Raw genomic sequence first — 20202 nt, 5'->3', positions numbered from 1 at the left:
AACCTGGATCATGTCACCCGAGAGAGGAAGATTTTCAATTTCCACTGATCTAACAGTAGAACGGGTAGCACCAGTGTCCACAAGAAAAGTGATATCCTTATCATTTTTACCTGTCCGGCTCCTCAGAAACCTGTTTCCGGATTGTATCTCTGTGAATTGCTGCAATTTGGTACAGGTGGCTGTGGAATTTGGCCTTGCTGAATGAATTGATTCTGTTGCTGATTCACTAACTGTCGCTGTAGCTGTTGCTGCTGACTTATTTCATTTAACTGTCGCTGAAGCTGTTGCTGTTGATTTATATCATTCTGCCACTGTGGATTTAATGATGAATTCTTTAAATTTCTGGGCGGATTTTTACACTCTCGCTTCCAGTGTCCAATTTCCCCGCAATTAAAACAGGGTAACTTTTGTTTTAACTCTTCAATGTTTATATTAAATTCTGGCTTGTTTGTAAAATTTCCCTTAAACTTGCCAGGATTCTGATTCTGATTCTGCCGAAAACCTTTATTTTCTAAAGCTGCTATCTGTTGCTCAGCTACCTTCACTTGTGCCCACATTGCCTTTTCCTTGAGTTTCTTCTGTTTTGCATCTATTTCATCACTGCAATATTTTGCTTTTCTCAGGATGTCATCAACTGAAAGAGCTTGCCAGCCTACAATTCCTGTCCTAATCATGTCCCCTATTTCAGGTCTCAGGCCATAAACAAATCTGTAAATGAAGTGGCTCATGTCACTTTCACTTAATTTTTCATAGCCACTGTATTGTTTAAATACCAGAAGCAATCTTTCATAATAAGAGTGAACTGATTCTTTTGGTTCCTGGTTAGTTCTGTCAATTTTAACCCAGTCCACTTCCTTCGCAGGAATTTTGTCTTTTAACCAAACAATTACTTTGTCATAATAATCCATGACAGTGTCTGAAGGAGCACCTGTTACTCTATGCTTTTGTGGTTCCTCTTTCGGCCAGCCCACAGAAATTTTGCATTCTGTCCAGAGATCTGACGGGACAACAATGTCAAAGAAACCATCAAGATCAACCCACAGAACTTTGTAAACCTTAATAAACCTGTCCACCTGACGATACCACTCCACTGGCTTTTCTCTGAGTCTGGGAAAATCATTCGTAAATAATAATATGTTCTGTCTTGACAATGGAACATGAACATAACCTCCACCAGCTATTTCTCTCATTGGGAATTCACCACAAACTTCTCCCCTGTCCTTCTTTTCTTCTTCTCTTTTCTTCTTCCATTTAACTCTCCATTTACTTAAATCACCTAATCTTTTCAGGAACACAATTAATTCTTTTATATGAGTTATTCTTCGTGTAGTATTAAGATTTTCTATGTCCCTTTCAGAAAAATCCACTCTGTAATGCTTTTGTAATTGTTTTTGACGAGTCAAATCTATTTCCAATTCAGCAGCCACCTCTTCAAACTGATCATATTTATTCTTTGTTTTCCACTGAATGCTTTTACATATGAAAAGCAATTCATCATCCTGATATTGTTTCAGACAATCAGTACAAATTGTGCCAATAACCAATTCCTCTAAATCTGCTTTTAATTTAGCAATATCAAGCTGTCTTGATTCAGGAATGTGTGTTAACTCTGTTCTATTTACAGAGCCAGAATCTGATTCTGCAACCGATGGTGTGACATTTGACAAACCTTGATTTAAAGTTAAATTTGGCATTGTTTTATCTTTATGAATTTCTGTTAATTCAGAATAAAAATTTTCAGCCACTTTCTGAATTTCCACATTCAAAGGATTCGCTATTCGTGACTGCCTTGTTTTATTTTCATCAAAAACTGGCACAACAGGACCAATCGTAACTGGTACTGTCACTGCTTCCATGCTTTTTGTCAATTGTTGAATTAATTCTCCCTTTGCCTTCAAATAATCTGTTATATTTGGAATATCAGACAGAGTCTTTTTATTATTTTTCTGAACATTATTTCTAGAATTCGAATTTTCTCCCAAGGACCTTGTTTTGCTTCTCAATCTTTCTCTATCAGGTAATCTCATAAATCTGATTGACTCCTCAACTTCCTCCCTAGGTGCAGAAGGAGAAACACCTGACAAATTTCTTGGAGTTGAATGTGAACAACCTGGTTGCTGATATGGCGGAGGACTGTTTAGCATGTCCTCTAAAACTGCATCAAATTCTTGATCTAATTCGCCTTTCTCTTGAGAACCCTTTTGATTGGTTTCTAAAACCATTTCTAATACTGGATATAATCTTTCCTGCGTATCTCCTTTCCTCCAACGACGTACTTTTTCCTGATGAGTTTCTTTATATAAACTCCTTGGTGTTCCCCAATTTTCTCGCTCCAGCTCCATCATTTCAATTTCCCATTCAACTAATGGTTCGAATTGAGTGGGTCTGGGTCTTGGTGAAAGAGCCATCATTTTATCTCTTAAATTTCTTAAAACTTTAACATTAAATGACCCATCCTCCGACCTGGCTAAAACTCCATCATCCCTTGTATATTGCATCCAATTTTCAAACCAGAGAACAGTATGATAACCATATTCTCCTTCCATATATGCAGCAGGTGTTTTATACTTAGGAAGCAATTTTCCACCACGCGTTTTAATTTTCTTGTCGGGAGTAAATACATTTTTAATTTTCTGAACAAATGAAGGCTTTTTCTCTTCTTTATACCAAGAACTCATGATTTAAAATGAGTTTGTAAGCTTTGAAAAAGATCGTAAATAATTTCCTTGTTGCTTCGCTACTCCGACCAATCCGTGCGCGAAACACACCAACAAGCCAATGAGGTTAAGCCACGTCACCACCTTGCTCAACCAGTAAGAACCCTGTTTTCAGAAACAACTAATCAGCTAACAGCTCAACTTGATCACGTGAACCAATCAGTGCGCTCGCTATGACATATGTCAGCCAATCACAGCGCGAACCCTGTGACGTACACTGCCGCTGCAGAGAAGCTGCGCTTATCAGTGTCACTCCGTAAACTCACCCCTCCCTTACAAAATATTTTCACAGCGCCATTTTAAACATTTCCTTTCGGAAAGATTCAGTTAATAACTACATAAAACAAACCATTTGTCCGATTCGCTAACAAAGTGATAGTTTTACCAAGCATTCAGAAATTTCACTCGCATGAAATAGACAACACTATTTTCATTTAAAAAAAGTTTTCAGCATTCATACAGAAACCTAACCATTTATACATGAATTCTTCAGTCGGACTTTAACCAAACAATGAATCCCTGCTTACCCCAGTAAGAAAAAGCTATCTTACCCTTCACACAAGTTCGGAAAGTCCTACTACTCTTTTTACATCGAGTTTTAAAACGGGCTCCAAGTCCCTATACTTCAATGCTACGATTTCATAGTTAATCCTCACTATTCATGTAATCTGTCATACCTAAATCCCTAAACTTGTGTTGTACGTCCACAACACTTAGTGATAATTCTGTACCACTATTCTGAAACGGAACAAATGAACTGTGTAACTTCACCTGTCACACTACTCTGCCGGACGGCTTATAGGTTTTTCACACTGCTGGAAAAACCTGACAACAAACATATAACATCTAGACAAAACTTAACGTGTTAAACATGTATCCTATGTAATTACCATGTAACATGTATGTTACCATAGTAACCATCCTCTGCTACCAGAGATTTGATCCAGCGGGTCTAAAGAAATTCAGTGTCATATATAATTTCTACACCAGGATACTCACCATTATTTATAAATCTATCACTAGGCCCATATTTAGCAGATAACTGTATTTTGACCTACTGCATCATATGACCTAATTATTTAAATCAAACACATTCATTAATTAAGTCACATATAAAGGCAATGGATTAACTAATGGTAACACAAAAGAAACGATCAAGACCAGCTTGTCATTTCAAAAATCTATTTTATTAAATTTTATTTCATAAAGAAAGCTCAAACTTTTTATCAGCAGTTTTATTTTTCAATCATTAATTATTAATGGCACAAAAAGGTCACGTAAATTCAATGAACCAACATCAGCATGAGAAAAGCTCAAACGGTTATTTATTTATTTCTCCATAGCCTATTTCCCTAATTTAGCTAAGAGTAGAGACCTATAAGTAAGCAAAATAATAAAGTCTTACGTGAAAGGGAAAACTGGCCGCGTCTCTGGAGCACAGGATCAATCGAACAGTGCTCTTAGCAAGGGGGCAATTCTTATAGTATTTTCCAATCTAAAACTAACTAAAGGAATACAAATATTCGAGCAGAACTGAATCTCATTGGCTGTTAGATGTCTTACGATGCGGTCATCATCCGTCTTCCACATAGCCAGAGTCACTTTCAAAAGTACTATTGTTCATGAGTATGACACCGGCAGCTTCCGAAGAAAGTAACATTTAAGAAAAGCAAAGGCTTCCTTCGTCCGCTCATGTTTTTCCGTCTTTCCGTTGCCGAACGACAAGTACGGCCTTGACCAAGGAACAAATTGAACCAAATGTCCTAAACTTCCACACAGCCTTTGTTTGCAAGCCTCTCCAAGAATTAATGTAGAAAGATATTTAAATTTTCATTCCTGCGTAGCTGTGCAAGGCTCACTCTGGTCAAGCTTTTTGTCATCCATTTTAGAAGTAGGCCTCAAGCCTTTTGCATGCAATGCAATGAGGGTGTCTAGTATGCAAAGAAACACAAGACAATAATTAATTCAAGAAATAATAATTATTCTGTTACCCACCCTTTTCCCACTAAGTTTAACCCATTAGCTATGTTACCTAATTTTGCATTACAAACAAATAAACAAACACAAACACATGAGACAACAATACATAAATAAAAGCACGTTTAAAGAATGCACATGCTATTATTTCCAAAACGGCTGCAGTTAATAAATGACAAACAAAAGACAAAGTGAATGTATTATTTTAAAGCAAGACGACAAACATTACAAGAGCACAAATGATTAAACCCACATGTTCATGAAGGTGCATTTTAATCTAAGTTGAGTCAGTAAACATATAAATCATGCAACACACATTAGTAAAAATAAAAATCACGAGAGTTTCATTAGTCACGAACTTTTTTAGAAATAAATCTGAAAACCCGCTCCATCAACTTATTTACCACCAACTAATAGTTGACGGTAAATAACGAATCCTTAAAGCACAGAAGCTCTCTTTTAAGTGCTTCCTACATCTCATTTACTGATTCGGTAAATACCGAATCGGTAAATGATGATTCGGTAAATACCAAATCGGTAAATACCGATTCGTTATTTACAGAATCGGTAAATTTACCACCTACATAGGAAAAGCCTATTACCGGTCAGTATTACCAACGGTAGTAACTTTCCTACATCTGGCCCTTTATCTTTTACTAGCATCCCGTCCCGACCTTGTCCGGGAGCAATCAGGCTTCCCCGACCCCGCCCGCCCCAACATTTTCCAGAAGCCCGGGCCCCCGCCCGGCCCATCCCCCGCCTGCCCCACCACCGCCTGCCACGATATTGTCCGTGGGTCCCCTTACCTAAGCCGCCGCTCCTCCCCCGCCCTCCTCAGTTTATGGTCCGCCGCTCCTCGCCGCCGCTGGTCACCGCTCCTCCCGCCTGTCCGCTGCTCGTCACCTCACCGCTCCTCCCGCCTGTCCGCTGCTTGTCACCTCACCCGCCACTGGTCACTGCTCCTCTGGCCTGTCCGCTGCTCCTCACGTCACCGCTCCTCCCCCGCACCATGTCCGCCGCTCCTCGTCGCGCTCCTGGATGTCCTGGACGCCGCTCCTCCCCGCGCTCCTGACGTGAGCACCTACGTCGCGGCCGGCGCTACTTCGGAGGGACTACTTTTTTTTATGTACATTTTTTAAATAACATTTTTGTTTTTATTTATATAGCCTAGAAACCATCTGCACACCCTGACGATTACAACGGTGTATCGGGTGTGTGGATTGGCGCTGTGGTTCCTGAGTTTACCCGCCTCAAAGCCTCAAAGTTCTTCCTTTATTATAGTAGTATAGATTTGGAACCATTTTTAGGATTTTCTCAAAGTATCTTGTGGAAAACGACTAGTTCTAAATTGGGCCCCTGAGTGGAATTCGCCACATAATAAACAGAACCCTGATCTCTCTCTGACCATTTGCTGAAGCCCTGTGGAGTCTTGCAGCTGATGCCTAATTTTCCCTGGGAGAAATGTTCCTTTTCCTCAATTGTCCATTGATTGCTGGGTCGATCACTGGGCTTGCCCACTTTGGTGCTTGCTTTTGCATGGGATGATGTGTTGGTGTGCTGTGTCTTGTGAAGGGCACAGGTCTTCATGATCTTTTACAGTTAATTCATGACTTTACATTACAACGCTTTATGTTTCAAAAATTGCACAGGCATATTGATAAGGAGATTCAGAAAGCATCCAGTTTTTCTCTTCATCCTGAATATATTTTTCTTTTTTACAACAGCTCTCAGTCCCAACTGCCGGCTTAGACAACACTGAGGAATAACAGCAATGGAAGCAGATACTGTAAGTAACATGTAGTAATTGGTCAATGCTGCCTATACAACAGAGAGTTGCAATTGGTGAGGTGTATTCTTGATAGCTTTGTCAATAAAAGAGCAGTTTAAAACATTTTTCATTACTTTTCTGGGGTTCTTGTGATGCATGAAATAGTTTATGAAACACCACAAGTGTCTTCAAAATGTGCCATTTATTTAGTTATGTGATACTTCATGCAAAAGGGTCAGTTTGCGAGGTATTATCTGTGAAATAATTACAAAACTAAACCCCATGTAAAGCGTTGACATGGATATTACGCTTGATCCTTAGATGGTTAAACTATTAGTGTAGACTCCTCTCAGATCTGTACGTCAGGGTCACTTGAAGGAGACATTCTTTGAATCCTGGGAAGTCAACCTGTGGCATTATGAAACTTGAGGGGGACCCCCCTTCAAAGTACATGGAGCCCCCCCCTTTGAACTAACTCAGCACCTCTCATACTAGGGTGCTGTGCTGACGGGGGGCCCTGGAGCTCACATTTGCGGGGGCCTTTGTTACGCCACTTAGGTCAACATGGGTTATTTTTATGTCGTGGAGGTTAACATTAATACCTTTTAGTGGGCAAAATCTTGGCACCCCTGTAGCATAGTTTGCTTTTTTCCCATTGAAAACATTTCTGAGATGGAACAAGCGTAACCTCAACTTCAGGTATTAGTAATTGAGGCCGACACTGCTCCTCTTAGCTGGTTATTACACATAAATAGAGACTAAAAGTAATATGCTTCCCGGTCTATATATATTTTTAAAAATACAAAATACATTACACATACTTCTTTAGAGTGTCTCTCCATGCTGTTAAGCATGATGGGCAGGCTAACACCTAGACTAACTGGCAGCAAAGGGAACAAGTTTCTGCAATGCAATAGGTCTCACATCTACGCAAGTTTGAGCTGTTGGCATTGTTAATGACAATGCCTTTTATTTATGTTTTGGTTTTTAAAACAAAAATAAAAGGCATTGTCATTTACAATGCCAATAGCTTAAACTCTCGCAAATTCGAGACCTTTTGCATTCCAATTGCTCGAAGGAATCGCTGAGTTGCCCCCTTCGTCTCCCAAGGCCCCTGAAGAGCTCCCAGTTTGCTATGAGTTAAATAAAGAAGCCTGTGGTCACAACTGCGCACAAGAGACCCTCCTGCCCTCCTGCAGTAAGAGAAACTCATTAAAGAAAATAGTTCTCCAAGACTAAAGAAGATGTACCATGTAACAACAGAAGTAAAAGGGCCAGTCCTCATGGGAGGTTACAAATCAAGACAAGACGGTACTAAGGAAGGACTTACATGAATAATAAGGAATCAAAAGCCAGCATTTACGAAGGACAATGACACAAGCCAATGACAAATGTGGGCGGAGAGTGAGAGGGGCTTCAAGTAAATACTCCAATACAGCATGGCTCGGAGAGCAGCACATGCGCTGTCCAGGCTCAACCTAATAAAAAACGAACACAGTTTTCTAATGAAGGTTCAATTGCTGAAAATGCTCAGTTTCAGGTGAGTCTGTTGTTTTATTGTCTAGAACTACTTAGTCCTACAGATAGCATAGAATAAGTGTGCAGATAAATAAATGTGAATATAGACTTAATTTCAACTTAATTTTTCACCGACCCATAAAATTGGATAAATGTAGATGGAAATGTAAAAGACTTAAATACCAAAAGCTGGGAAACCTATTAATACACAGCACTCGAGAATTTAAAATACCATCCTGCTTCTCTGGCTTTCTAAAATGTTTACAGTATGTTAACAAAATAAAGCAACTTCCATGCTAGTTGGAAAGTGGTAACGCTCACAGGATCAGCTTTAGTGGTTTTTGATTAAATATTGAATTATAGCTGAGTAACTATAAGTTAAAGGGCTATTTTTCGCATAGAGGTTCTGAGTGACATCAAATAGACAACGAGAGGCAAGCACGAGTTGTCAATGATGTCACTCAGAAGCCCTGAGGTGAAAAGCATCCCTGAAATTCACTTTTTAACTAGCTATAATTTAATGTTATGTATAGCCCGCAAAATAATCTGTACATGCCTTCAAGTATATGCATGGGCAGAGGAGTAATGGGGGAGCCATACATAACATGGACTCTCTTCCGTGTCCAAAATTTAAAATCTGTCACCCATACCCACTGCTGTCTGTCTCCTCTCCCCCAGAAGTTGTACTCCCTGATTTCCAGCATTCCTCTGACAGGCTGTTAGAGAGCTCACACAGAGCAGCGTGGAATTCCTTTATGATGTAGCAGCAGGAGATAAAAGCTTTTGTTCACAACTGTTGCTATGCCATAGCAGAAAGTTACTGCATTTGAATCCATTTTTATGAGGAGAGAACACATGCTGAGTACAAAAGTTCAACCTTTTTAATACATTATTAAGCTAGGAATCACAAAACAGTATATTCACTAATACTGGAGCCGCTTCTTAACAGAAGAAAACATGAGACACAAAGAATTCCATATGACCAACCACCAGGCCGCTCCATATCATTCCAACTAAAGACATACTGAAGATGAAGACAGTGGCATCTATGCAATAGCTCTCCTAGCCCTTGCTCTTTTTCCTTTGCAATGATTCAAACGTTCCTCTGCATATTGCATCAACATGAATTTGGAGAGCCAGTGATAATATGAAGGAGGATCCGGAGTCAACCAACCTGCAGCAATAAATATACAAGCAACTGCAGTGGGCAATTAATTGTGGTGTTATGGGAATCAGGCTGGGTAGAATAGTGCCCAAAAATTCACTGACTTTGTTCCAGAAGGTGGTGAACCTCCTGCAAGTGGGGAACATATGAACAATGTTGGCATCACTAGCTCCACAACGCAGACAGCTAGCATCAAGCCTTTTCCCACCTAAACTACTTTTCTGGGGTATAGTATGAGTTATATATAGCATTATAATGTTTGCTTTTATTCTGGCTGACAACAAAAGCTCTTGACCTATGTCCAATTGGAGCTGAAAGTAGATGTTACAACGATTAGTATCTAATTTGTTGGCCCAGTTTTCCCGATACAGATTCATGCATTGTCAAGATCTAGCAACAGGCTATATAATGTTCTAATTTGTGGTCCCCCAGGGGTAATCAGGGACGGCTCCAATGAAAATTTGACATTTTCAAGTTTCAGAAAAAACTCCCTGATTTGCAAATATTTAAAACAAGCTTTGCTTTTATCACAAAATTTCCCTGATTTGTAAATATTTAAAAAAGCTTTGCTTTTATCACAAAATGTCCCAAATGCCAGCTTGCTCCCAGACCACACAACATTTATCATGAAAGACATATGGAAAAAGCTGACTGAGCCAGAGCGGGGTATGATAACTGTATCACGCCACTTTTCAAAAAACTGCATTGATTGTCTTAAATCCGACTTTAAAAAAATAAAAATAACTTGGTTCCATTATTTTTTAGAAAACATACACCTAATGTCTTTACCCAGAGTGAGTTCATATATATTTGTTAAACTCTCTAGACCAATTGCCTCACCAGACTTCCCAGTGATCTTAAAATCCATATTCAGAAGCAGGGCTTCGAAGTAATAGTATTAAAAATAGGCACTATCCTCCTGCCTCTTTCTATTTGCAGAACTAGATACTTTGGGAATCTTACCCTATTATATTCCCATGTGAAATTGTTACCAATAGCACCCAGCTTTCTAAAGCATGCCCATCGCAACTCTAATGCATTGCCCTGAAAAAGTATAACGCCGTGGGCAGTACCAACCGTTTCATTGTATTACACCGCCCAATCATTGTTAAATGGAGATTATGTATCCACATGAAATCTTTTTTAATTTTAGTGATTAAAGGGTCAAACTTTATTGGAATTATATCTTCTACCTTAGCCGTGATATTGACCTCCAAGTAAATAGCCCTAACTGTCTTTTGATGCTCCTGAAGAGACGGGCCCTTATTATATGCAATTTGAGTCTCAACCTTGTTCAGGGATTATCCCGAAACTTTACCAAAGCTGATCACCTCCAGCACTACTTTGCAGATAGATTGTTCAGGAGCTGTTGCAACCAAAGCAACATCATCGCCGAAGGCCAATATCTTTGTGATGAAGCCACTGGTCTCCAGCAGGCCGATCACCTTATTATTCCTTAGGCTTCTTAGAAAGGGTCAATATATAATGCAAACAAAGGGGTAGAGTAGGGACACCTCTGCCTTGTGTCTCTAGTAATCAGGATATTAGCAGACTTAATTTCCATCTGTTGGAGGTTAGGCGTGGGATTAGTATATAATGTTTGTATAGGGATCTTACCACCTGCCCACAAACCCAAACTATTCAGAACCTCCCAAATGTGTACCCAAGTGGCCAGAGCAAATGCCTTTTCAGCGTCGATTAGGATCATTTCCAAAAGAGTTTTCCCTAACTGGGCTATATCAAATAGATAGATTACCTGCCTTATATGATCCGTAGTGCTCTGACCTGGGACAAAGCCCGCTGCCATGAGGAGATTAATTTATCCATGACCCTACTGGGATGTGTCGCCATGATCTTTGAATAGATTTTAACATCACTATTGATTAGCAAGATTGGTCTATAGGAGGCAGTATTTAATGGAAGTTTCAAAAGACCATTGTTTTGGTAGTTGCCCAGGAAGCCGGAAAGGAGAGCCCAACTTGAGCATTCTTAGAGGTCGTAGCAAGATCCCCTGAAAGTACAGCAAATAATCTACTGTAACATTCTAAGGGATCAGATCTGACCGAGCAGCCTTCCCTTGAGCCAAAGAATCCAGTGGTTCTTTCAATTTCTTTAGTGAAAGACGGTAATCGAGCTCTGCAGATCCAGCCTCCTCTAAGATTTCACCTCTGGTCTATTCCAAATACTGTCTAATCATGTCTAAAGTAGGTGCCAGATCTGCCTGGTAGAATTACTCAAATAATAATAATAACAATAATAAAGACATTTATTAAGCGCCTGGTTACACAGAAGAAACAGTGCGTCCCCGCGCTATGAATGCATTCCATCAGAACTCCCAAAACAGGCCCAGCAGAGAGGGAAGAAGACAGAAGGATCCTACGATCACTAAACTTTGGGAAACAGATAGGTCTTCAATTTCAGCCTGAATCGTGATTCAGATGGTTCCATCCGGAGTTCAGTAGGAAGCTCATTCCAGTGTTTACTATCTAGGAACCTAAAGGACCGCCCTCCCATCCGCGCTCTGCGGATACGAGGAACCACCAGCTGCATACTGCCCATGGATCTCAGCAGCCGTTCGGGACGGTATAAGGTAAACATATTTTGGAGATAGACAGGTGCTATGCGGTGGGTGATGCACATGGTCTTATACCGAACGCATTCCTGCATGGGAAGCCAGTGCAAGATTTGTAGAGCACGCTTCCCAGATGACTTCCTGGGTCGGTTCAAGACCAATCTGGCCGCCGCATTCTGGACACATTGGAGTTGGTTCAGGCCCTTTTTACTAAGTCCACAGAGGAGTGAGTTCCCATAATCAAGATGAGAAGTGACTAAGGCATGCACTAAGATTTTCCTCGCTTTAATGGGGAGAAGATCTAAAATTTTGCGGAGGACCTTTAGTATGCCATAGCATTTCCCGGCTACAATCCCCACATGTTGGGAGTATGAAAGATTGGAGTCCAGGAGTAAACCCAGATTTTTCACCGTATCAGAGAGAGAGGGCATAATATCCAAATCCGCAGGCCACCAAGCTGATGTCCAGATCGAGGGAGACAAACCGATAATTAAAAGTTCCGTCTTGTTCCCATTAAGGCGCAAACAGTTATTCTTCATCCAGCCAGCAAGTGCCACAAGACAGGCGGAGAGGTTCTCAGCTGCCTCAACTGGGTTATGAGATAGAGTGATCACCAGCTCAGTGTCATCATCATATGACACAATATCCACCCCATAAGATTCTACCAGCCTTACCAGGGGCTCCATGTAAAGATTAAACAACGTGGGGCTCAATATAGAGCCCTGCGGAACCCCTTGTCTAAGAGACCGGGGTTTGGATTTAAATGGGGGGCAATGCACTTGGAATTTCCTATCAGCTAAGAAAGAGCCCATCCATTCATAGGCTAGGCCGACTATCCCCAACTCACTTAAGCGAGCAAGAAGCCCTGAGTGTGATACGATAACAAATGCCGCCCTCAAGTCTAAAAGTTTCAGAGCTGCTGTGTGTCCCTCATCTACTTTGTGACGAAGCAGTTCAGTGGAAAAAAGGAGGGCGGTCTCCGTAGAGTGCTTCGCCCTAAAACCCGATTGGGAGGGATGAAGAAGATGATTATCCTCCACAAAAGTAACCAATTGGTTATTAACCAATTTCCCCACTACTGTGGCGCAAAAAGGCAGGAGGGAGATAGGGCGGAGATTATCCAACTGAGTCATACTCAGATTGGCCTTTTTTTTATAGGAACAACCTGGGCCAATTTCCATTCCTCAGGCACCAAACTTTCTTGAAAGGACAAAGTCGCCAAATTGCCTATATAGTCACTCAAAAGAGGTAAATGACTTCTGAGGATCTTAGCAGGGGCGACATCCATAGGAGATCCGGAATGGATACCTGTAATTATTTTTATCAACTCCTTCAGTGGAGGGACCTTGAATTCCACGAGACAACCATTTTCCTTAGGCCCATGACAGGTCTCTCCGGCCGGGATGTCTTTGGCTGGACTCTGCTGAAAAGATTCATAGATCTTCTCCACTTTGCTCACAAAGTGGTCAGCAATGGCTTCACATATCTCGGTGGAAGGAGGATCTTTGGTCATTGTCGCCGTGAGAGATGTTAACTCCTTATAAATTAAAAAAAGCTCTTTTGGGGAGTTATCAGATAGATCAATCCTCTCCTTTATGTAATACCTCTTGGCCTTTCTAATCAGACTATGATATTCTCTCAAACTGCTCCTATAGGATTCTTTGCGGTCCAGGTCATAATCTTTAAGCCAAAGGCATTCTAGGACCTTACATTTAGCCTTAACTGCGCGCAGATCCTCGCTGAACCAAGGGGCTGATTTTGATCTGCGTACTGGGGCTTTTTGTGTCCAAGGGGCCACCTTATCTAAAGCCTTAGTTACCCAGTCCTCATAGTCCTTCCAAGCTACCATGAGGTCTTACTAAGCGGGGGGACTTCCTGCCTTAAAGCAGAATCAAATATCTTATGGCTGAATTTTCTCCAATTCCTGCGCTTAGGTTTAAGATATCGCTTGGGTTTGTCCCCTCTAGGCATACCTAAGGCAATAAATTGAATTAGATAATGGTCAGACCATGGGATCCTAATAGGGAGGAACACTCTAATTTCATCCCAATTAGAAAAGATGGGATCAAGAAGGTGCCCTGCTTGATGGGTTGTCCTTCCATCAGACAATCTAATCATCAGGGCATTCAGGGAGGAAATTATGAATTGTGCCTCAGCACAGTTTGCATCCTCAAAATGTAGGTTCAGATCACCTACTATGAGGAGTTTACTGTACCGTAGGGCAGGCTGAGTCACCGTATCCAGGAGGCTTTCAGCAAATTGTGTGGACCCCCCTGGAGGGCGGTAAATAAGGTAGCCCTTAATGGTACACTCAGGGGAGACTTTGATGGAAAATAAGCACGCTTCGCAATTGCTGATATTCACTTGCTCCAAGGAGCACTCAAGTTCCAATTTATAAGCAATAGCAATACCACCCCCTCTTTGAATTCCTCTATCAATTCTTAAAAGGCCATATGCCGGAGGAAGGGCCTCCAGAATCTCAGGAGCAGAGGCCTCATCCAGCCAGGTCTCCGTAAGGAACAGCAAGTCCGGGTGATAGTCAATAAGAATATCCAAAATGTTCAAACTGTGTTTTTTAAAAGAACGGCAGTTCAATAAAAACATGACAAGTTGATCTGCCCCCCTCTCAATATCTGAGTCAGTGATAGCGTTAAAATGGCATTCCCTACACTCTTGAGGCATACAGTCTGGCTTCATACTATGAGTACATGCGGCTCTAGGAATAGGGCGGAGAAGAGTTAGTTCATCACAGGAGTATCGCAAGTCTCTTACCCGCTCACTAGAATCAGAATCAGGGGTACTGGCCCCTGGCCGCGGTCGGGCGCTGACGGGCTTGCTTGTGAGCGCCTTTGGCGCGCACTCGGCGCGCCCGCTGCACGCGTCCGCTGCGCGGTCGCTGACCCATCCTCCTAAATAGGGGTAGGTCAGCCAAAACTAGAGCGCTAACCCGAGCGCTGTTGAGGCAGGAAGTGGTGGGTTCCTCACCCTCCGCTCAAACGCCCACAATGGACGCGGCGGAACGGAGCGGGATCAGAGAGCAGGTAGGGATTAACCAAATACTTGGATAATTCACTCTGGGGAGTTTACCTTTTGCACTTGCTTGTCCTTAAGAGCATTGATATAATTCTGAACCTCTTTCTGCCATGTTCGTAAGACCAAAACCCTTCCAACTCTATCGCTGTAGTCATAACTTTCTGCTTTGTGTAATTGGTGCATCCCGCCATTCTGCTCACAGAAAACTGTTAATCTTGTCTTTAGTGACTGCAATCTTATGAAGGATTTCTTGATCCTCTTGTTCTCCCATTATTATCCTGACATGCTTCGGTTCCAGGTAGGACAATTTATTGTAATATGCCTGGATTCTACTGGCCTGGGCTTTCTGAATTAGGAAAGTAAAACTAAGAGTTCCCCTCTAATGTTAGTTTTTGTAGCATCCCATACAATCCCAGGTGATGCACTACTACTTATGTCTATATAAACAAAATCTGCAACCCATGCCTTCATATGACTGATATAATCAGGATTTTGTAATAACACCCTATCAAATGTCCCGGGATTACGCTGCCTCACTATAGAAGGGAAACACACCTCAACTAATGGATTATGATTGTAGTAATCCCTAGAGTATTTCTCTATCCACGCATCTCTCAGAAGACTTGACGAGACCAAAAAGTAATTTCAGTGGATTCTGCATGTTCAAACCGGACCAGGCATCAGTAGGTCCATGCAGCTTTATGAGTTGCTGTATTGCTCTAAAAACCATCAGTTTATGCCCAACATATGATGTCTGTGTTGGTGTCCATACCCAATCCATATGACAGTTTAGATTCCCACCGAAAATGATGAGCCCTGGCCAAGTGGCTATTTCTACCTGCATAAAAATCTGTGATAGCTGCTTCATTGAGATTAGACCAGTAAATAGACCAGATAGAGAATTTGTGTCCAAGTATCTGGCTCTCAGCCATTGCATAGCTTCCAAATTTATTGGAGGTGCTCCTATTAATAATATATAGTAATCAAAAGGAGCTAGCTACCTTGGTATTGTATTTAGTATGTGTTTGTTTTAGAAAAACCTTATTGGTTTTTATGAAGGCCCAAACCCACCAACCTAGTTAGTGGCATGCTTCATCATCGGGCCCCAGCGAGGCACCGAGTGTGCCTCAGGTGTGCTACAACGCCTAATTACAGCGGAGCTGGTTTTGTTAGGTGAGTGTGTGGTGAAGTTGTTTTGAGTGAGGTTAAAATGCTGTCCTAGAGGTCCCAGAAGGTTAGTTTATTAATGGTCCCTAGGCAGTATTTAAAACAAGGCTTTTTGGACGTGGTAGGAGGGACTTACGGTCTCCCATGTCCAGTGTGGTCAACTAGTTTCAGCCAGGCCTCTTTATAAAACTGGCTTTCGTCAGGCCTATGTGATGGGGTGCTATAAGGGAGTTATATGTTTTCAGTGCCTTATATGTGAAACACACGATAAGGTGTTCTAATTGTGAGAAAGGGCTTCCCTCTCAGTTTGTACCTGTAAAGCAAAAGACAGGAAGAAACAAACACATAGACACATGATATTCAGGACACATGGTATTTCGAATGCGTCAGGTTGTGACGCACATCAATAGTGATGGCCAGGTATGGTGCCTAAATGTGAGCGGATCAATCGACAGTGAGTAACGGTCGTTGCGGATTTGGTGGAAATAGCCGTTTTTGTATATTATGCGTTACAGGTGCTAGTACCTGTTGTAAAAACTGAGCATTATATAGTGATAAAAACATGGAGAAATGCCTGTTAAAAAGTGAGGGCTTACTATCTAACTTCAACGGACAAACTTCATGAGTCTCCTGCCAGGACCCCAGACTTTTATGCACTCTGGGTTGGGAGTGGGGGAGAGAAGGTAAAAGTAAGAGCTAGTGAGGAGAGATGGACTTGCTACAAGTGGTAAAGGGTGCGCACTCAGCCGCTGCCAGGAGGCGTGCATGCTGGTGGTGGTACTGCGAGCGAGGCCGATCTCCCCTACTTACTGGGCGATGTCTCAGGATCCTCTGCAACACCTGTCGTGTCTGGACAGGAGCTCTGATGATGTGGGAGTCATGAGCCTGCCGGTTTAAATACAGGATGGCCAGTCACAGCTGATGCTCATTCGGGCTGGGCGTGTCTGCCTGTGAGTAGCGTCAGAGGATAGCGTCTGTTGGAAAGAAGAAGAATAGACACAGAAGACACACTAGTGTTGTGTGGGGTCTATGCCTGCAATGTTCTAATTGCTAAATCCTGAGAGTTGTGTGGATTGTCATGAACGGTTATAAAAGAAACAATGTCTACAATTATCCCGCCATATTACGGTGATGACATATTACGTGGCATAGCCTAAGATGCAGCGTGAAAGCAAAACGCATCGGGTCACTGTTATTTATGTGAAATGTGGGGAAGGGGGGCTAGTGCTCCCTCTGGCTTAGCACCCAACGCATCTGTCCTCTGTTGAAGACAGTGACTCTCAATGTGATGAGGTCACTAGTTGTGTACTGTCTTGGTATTGAAAAAATAAAGTGATTGAGAAATAGAATGGGCCTGGAGACAGTGCAGTGTTTTCTAGTTGTCCACATTGGGGTGGACCGATGGCTAGAATACTCGCAGCCCAGTGTAGTGATACAGTGAGTTCAAAGATGCTCTCCTGTCATGACTGTAGGGGACCAATGGTGTTAAAAGGGAAATGGCTATTAGACTGGTCACGTCTATGTGGACAGTAGGGGTGGGTATCTGTACCCTAGAGACGTAAGGTAACATTTACACTGAATGATCTGTTAGTTAAGGACATAACCGGGTGGGGAACGTTCAGGGTAGTTAAGGGATTTGGGGATCAACAGTTAAGGCTATTCCACGGAATGTTATCGTGCAGTACTAGAGTGTGAGTGGAAAGTCTTTAGATCCAGCGCTGTTCCTTAGTGTGGAGGATCTTTTCATTGTTGGTCTGGTGGACAGGTATCTGTTCGATGACTGTCCATTGCATGTTGTTGGGGGTGTGTCCTTCTCGTAGGTAATGGTCTATAAGTTTACTGTTATTCTTTTTGCAACGGATTGTGCTTCTGTGTTCAACAATCCTTGTCCGCACCTTTCTGGTGGTCATGCCAATATATTTGAGTTTACAAGGGCACTCTATCATGTATATCAGGTTGGTGGAGTTGCAGTTTGTATGCTTCAGTTGATGGCAGGTTTTTCCCGTTTCCAAGCTCAGGGTTTTGCTATGCCTGGTGTGGTGGCAGACGCTGCAGTCGCTGCTGGGATAATGTCCCACCACGTTCGGTATGCCCCATGCTGTGTGTAACGTATTTCTTGGCTCCTATCAATAACACATAAATTCTCTTCAGTTAAGATAGCCACTTCTCTGACCGTCAATAATCAGTGCCCAAGGGTTTCCAGCAGATATCTTTGTCACAGGAATGTGTTCCTGCAGACACAGTTTATCTGCCACATTTTTCTTAAACTACAGTGACCAAGGCTTTATCATTTAAGCCCTGGATATAAATTGGCCCGAAGCGCAACTTATACATATGATTCGCTTAATCGAACAAAAAGAAAAAATAGAAGCAGCTTACCAAAGATCTTCCCCATAGTCCAAGTTGACTTGACCCACATGTCCAGATAGCAAAGTGTACTTCATGAAACCTGCTTTCCTTCGAAACAGAATGACTCGCAAAAATGTCTTCCTACCTCTTTTTGCCTCATTTTTGGCCAAGCTTCCCCCTCCCTTTCCCTTGGTTTGATGTAAGGAGAAACCTATGTTCCCGTTGGATCTCATACTCCCAATTCCATTCTGTTAACTCTCAGAAGGCAGCTTTAAACAGGTTATTCACAAAACTTCTTGCGTCGTCGCTACCACACCTTCCTCGATCCTGAGGACCATTGAATTATTCTGCCATTGACTGTTCTGAAAGTCCTCCAACTTCCATGTCTACAAGTTGAGCTTCATATGACATACTCTGTTCCCTCACAGAGGCACTGTCAGCCTCTAATGGCGTTGTGAGACCCTCCACCACAGAAATTATTTCCACTATCTCCCAAAAAGTTTTGGAAGGTTTTCAAATTGACCCATGCATTTTCTTAGTAACTGCCCAAGCCCTCCAGTTATCAGCCTGAGTCTTCTCCTGATGTGCCATAATGCCCTTATAGACAGCCTTTAAAGTATGGGGGGTCTCCACCTGCTATTAACTCCTCAGTAGATGAAGACCCCGCAGTAGGGCCAGATGTATTCTTATGGCTATGTTGAGCGACTCAATAGTCCCACTTTCGCTTGGTCCTTGATCCTCCTTTATGGGATAACTTTGGTGGAAATCTGCACAATAGGCTGGATATTTCCTTCCCCTTCTTCTGACCCAGGGTAAAAATCGCTTACATCTGTTGTGGAACTGCTCAAAAAGTCATCCCCTCAGGCATCAGATTCATTAGTAGACACATCGGAGAGTGAAAAAAGTGTTCTACTATCTCAGTGTCTGGCCCCGTCACAGCAATATTCTGACTTTCTTTGACCTTGCAACTGTCCATTCCCCTGGCCTTGCTCTTGCTGTTATGACTCGCATTTTGCACCACCATAGCCTTAGGTCCCTCCTTTCTTGGAACCTTACTTGGGCCTTCCTCAGTAGTCCCATCCAACCTAAACATTTTTGTGTTTTTGTCTCAGTTTCCCTCATTGACAGGATTAAAAACAAGTAGAGTGAGGCAGGGAAAAATGTGTATGTCTCTGGTTATGTCTTCTAGGTCAGCATGTTTCTGCCCTAAATAACTCTTCAACAGGGTACAGGGGGGATTCATCAGGACCTATATCAATCATTCTGCTATAAAGTGCAACTGTGGAGTTCAAGTTCAAGTTCAGGAATTTGTATAACGCACTACTAACCCAGAGGGTCTCAAGGCGCTTGAGGGATGGTGGGTGCATTATTTATCGAATAGCCAGGTTTTAAGCTGCTTTCTGAAGGAGAGGTGGTTCTGTGTAAGGCGGAGTTGAGTGGGGAGAGAATTCCAGGTCTTGGCCGCTAAGTAGGAGAAGGACCTTCCCCCCATGGTGGATCTGTGGATGCGCGGAATTGTGGCGAGGGCTTGATTGGATGATCGTAGTTGGCGGGTGGGTGTGTAGAAGGACAGTCGTGTGTTGAGGCATTCGGGTCCTAGGTCGTAGAGGGCCTTGTGTGCGTGGGTGAGGAGATGGAACGTTATTCTCTTGTTGATGGGGAGCCAGTGAAGTTCCTTCAGGTGACCGGAAATGTGAGCTTGACGGGGGATGTCCAGTATGAGTCTGGCTGAGGCGTTTTGGATGCGTTGGAGTTTTTTCTGTAGTTTGGCTGTGGTTCCGGCGTAAAGGGTATTTCCATAGTCCAGTCGGCTGGTGACCAGTGCGTGGGTGACTGTCTTTCTAGTTTCGGTGGGGACCCAGTGGAAGATTTTTTTGAGCATGCGTAGGATGTTGAAGCATGAGGATGAGACGGCATTGACTTGTCTGGTCATCGA

The 20202-nt window shown here is 42.4% G+C and overlaps 1 protein-coding gene across 1 annotated transcript in view; it reads left to right on the top strand.

Moving 5' to 3' along the window:
- Positions 1 to 6413: 6413 nt before the first annotated feature.
- LOC147677724 (perilipin-1-like) overlaps positions 6414 to 20202 on the top strand; it is a 562211-nt gene continuing 548422 nt past the window's right edge. The window contains exon 1 of the mRNA XM_086946494.1: positions 6414 to 6480. Within this exon, the coding sequence (XP_086802620.1) occupies positions 6466 to 6480 (15 nt within the window). The 5' untranslated portion in view covers positions 6414 to 6465. The remainder of the gene's footprint in view (positions 6481 to 20202) is intronic.

Source organism: Lissotriton vulgaris, chromosome 12 (genome assembly GCF_964263255.1).
Source record: "Lissotriton vulgaris chromosome 12, aLisVul1.2, whole genome shotgun sequence".
Taxonomy (NCBI): Eukaryota; Metazoa; Chordata; class Amphibia; order Caudata; family Salamandridae; genus Lissotriton; species Lissotriton vulgaris.
Note: the sequence above shows the minus strand (reverse complement) of the source record. Positions and strands in the feature narration are given on the sequence as shown.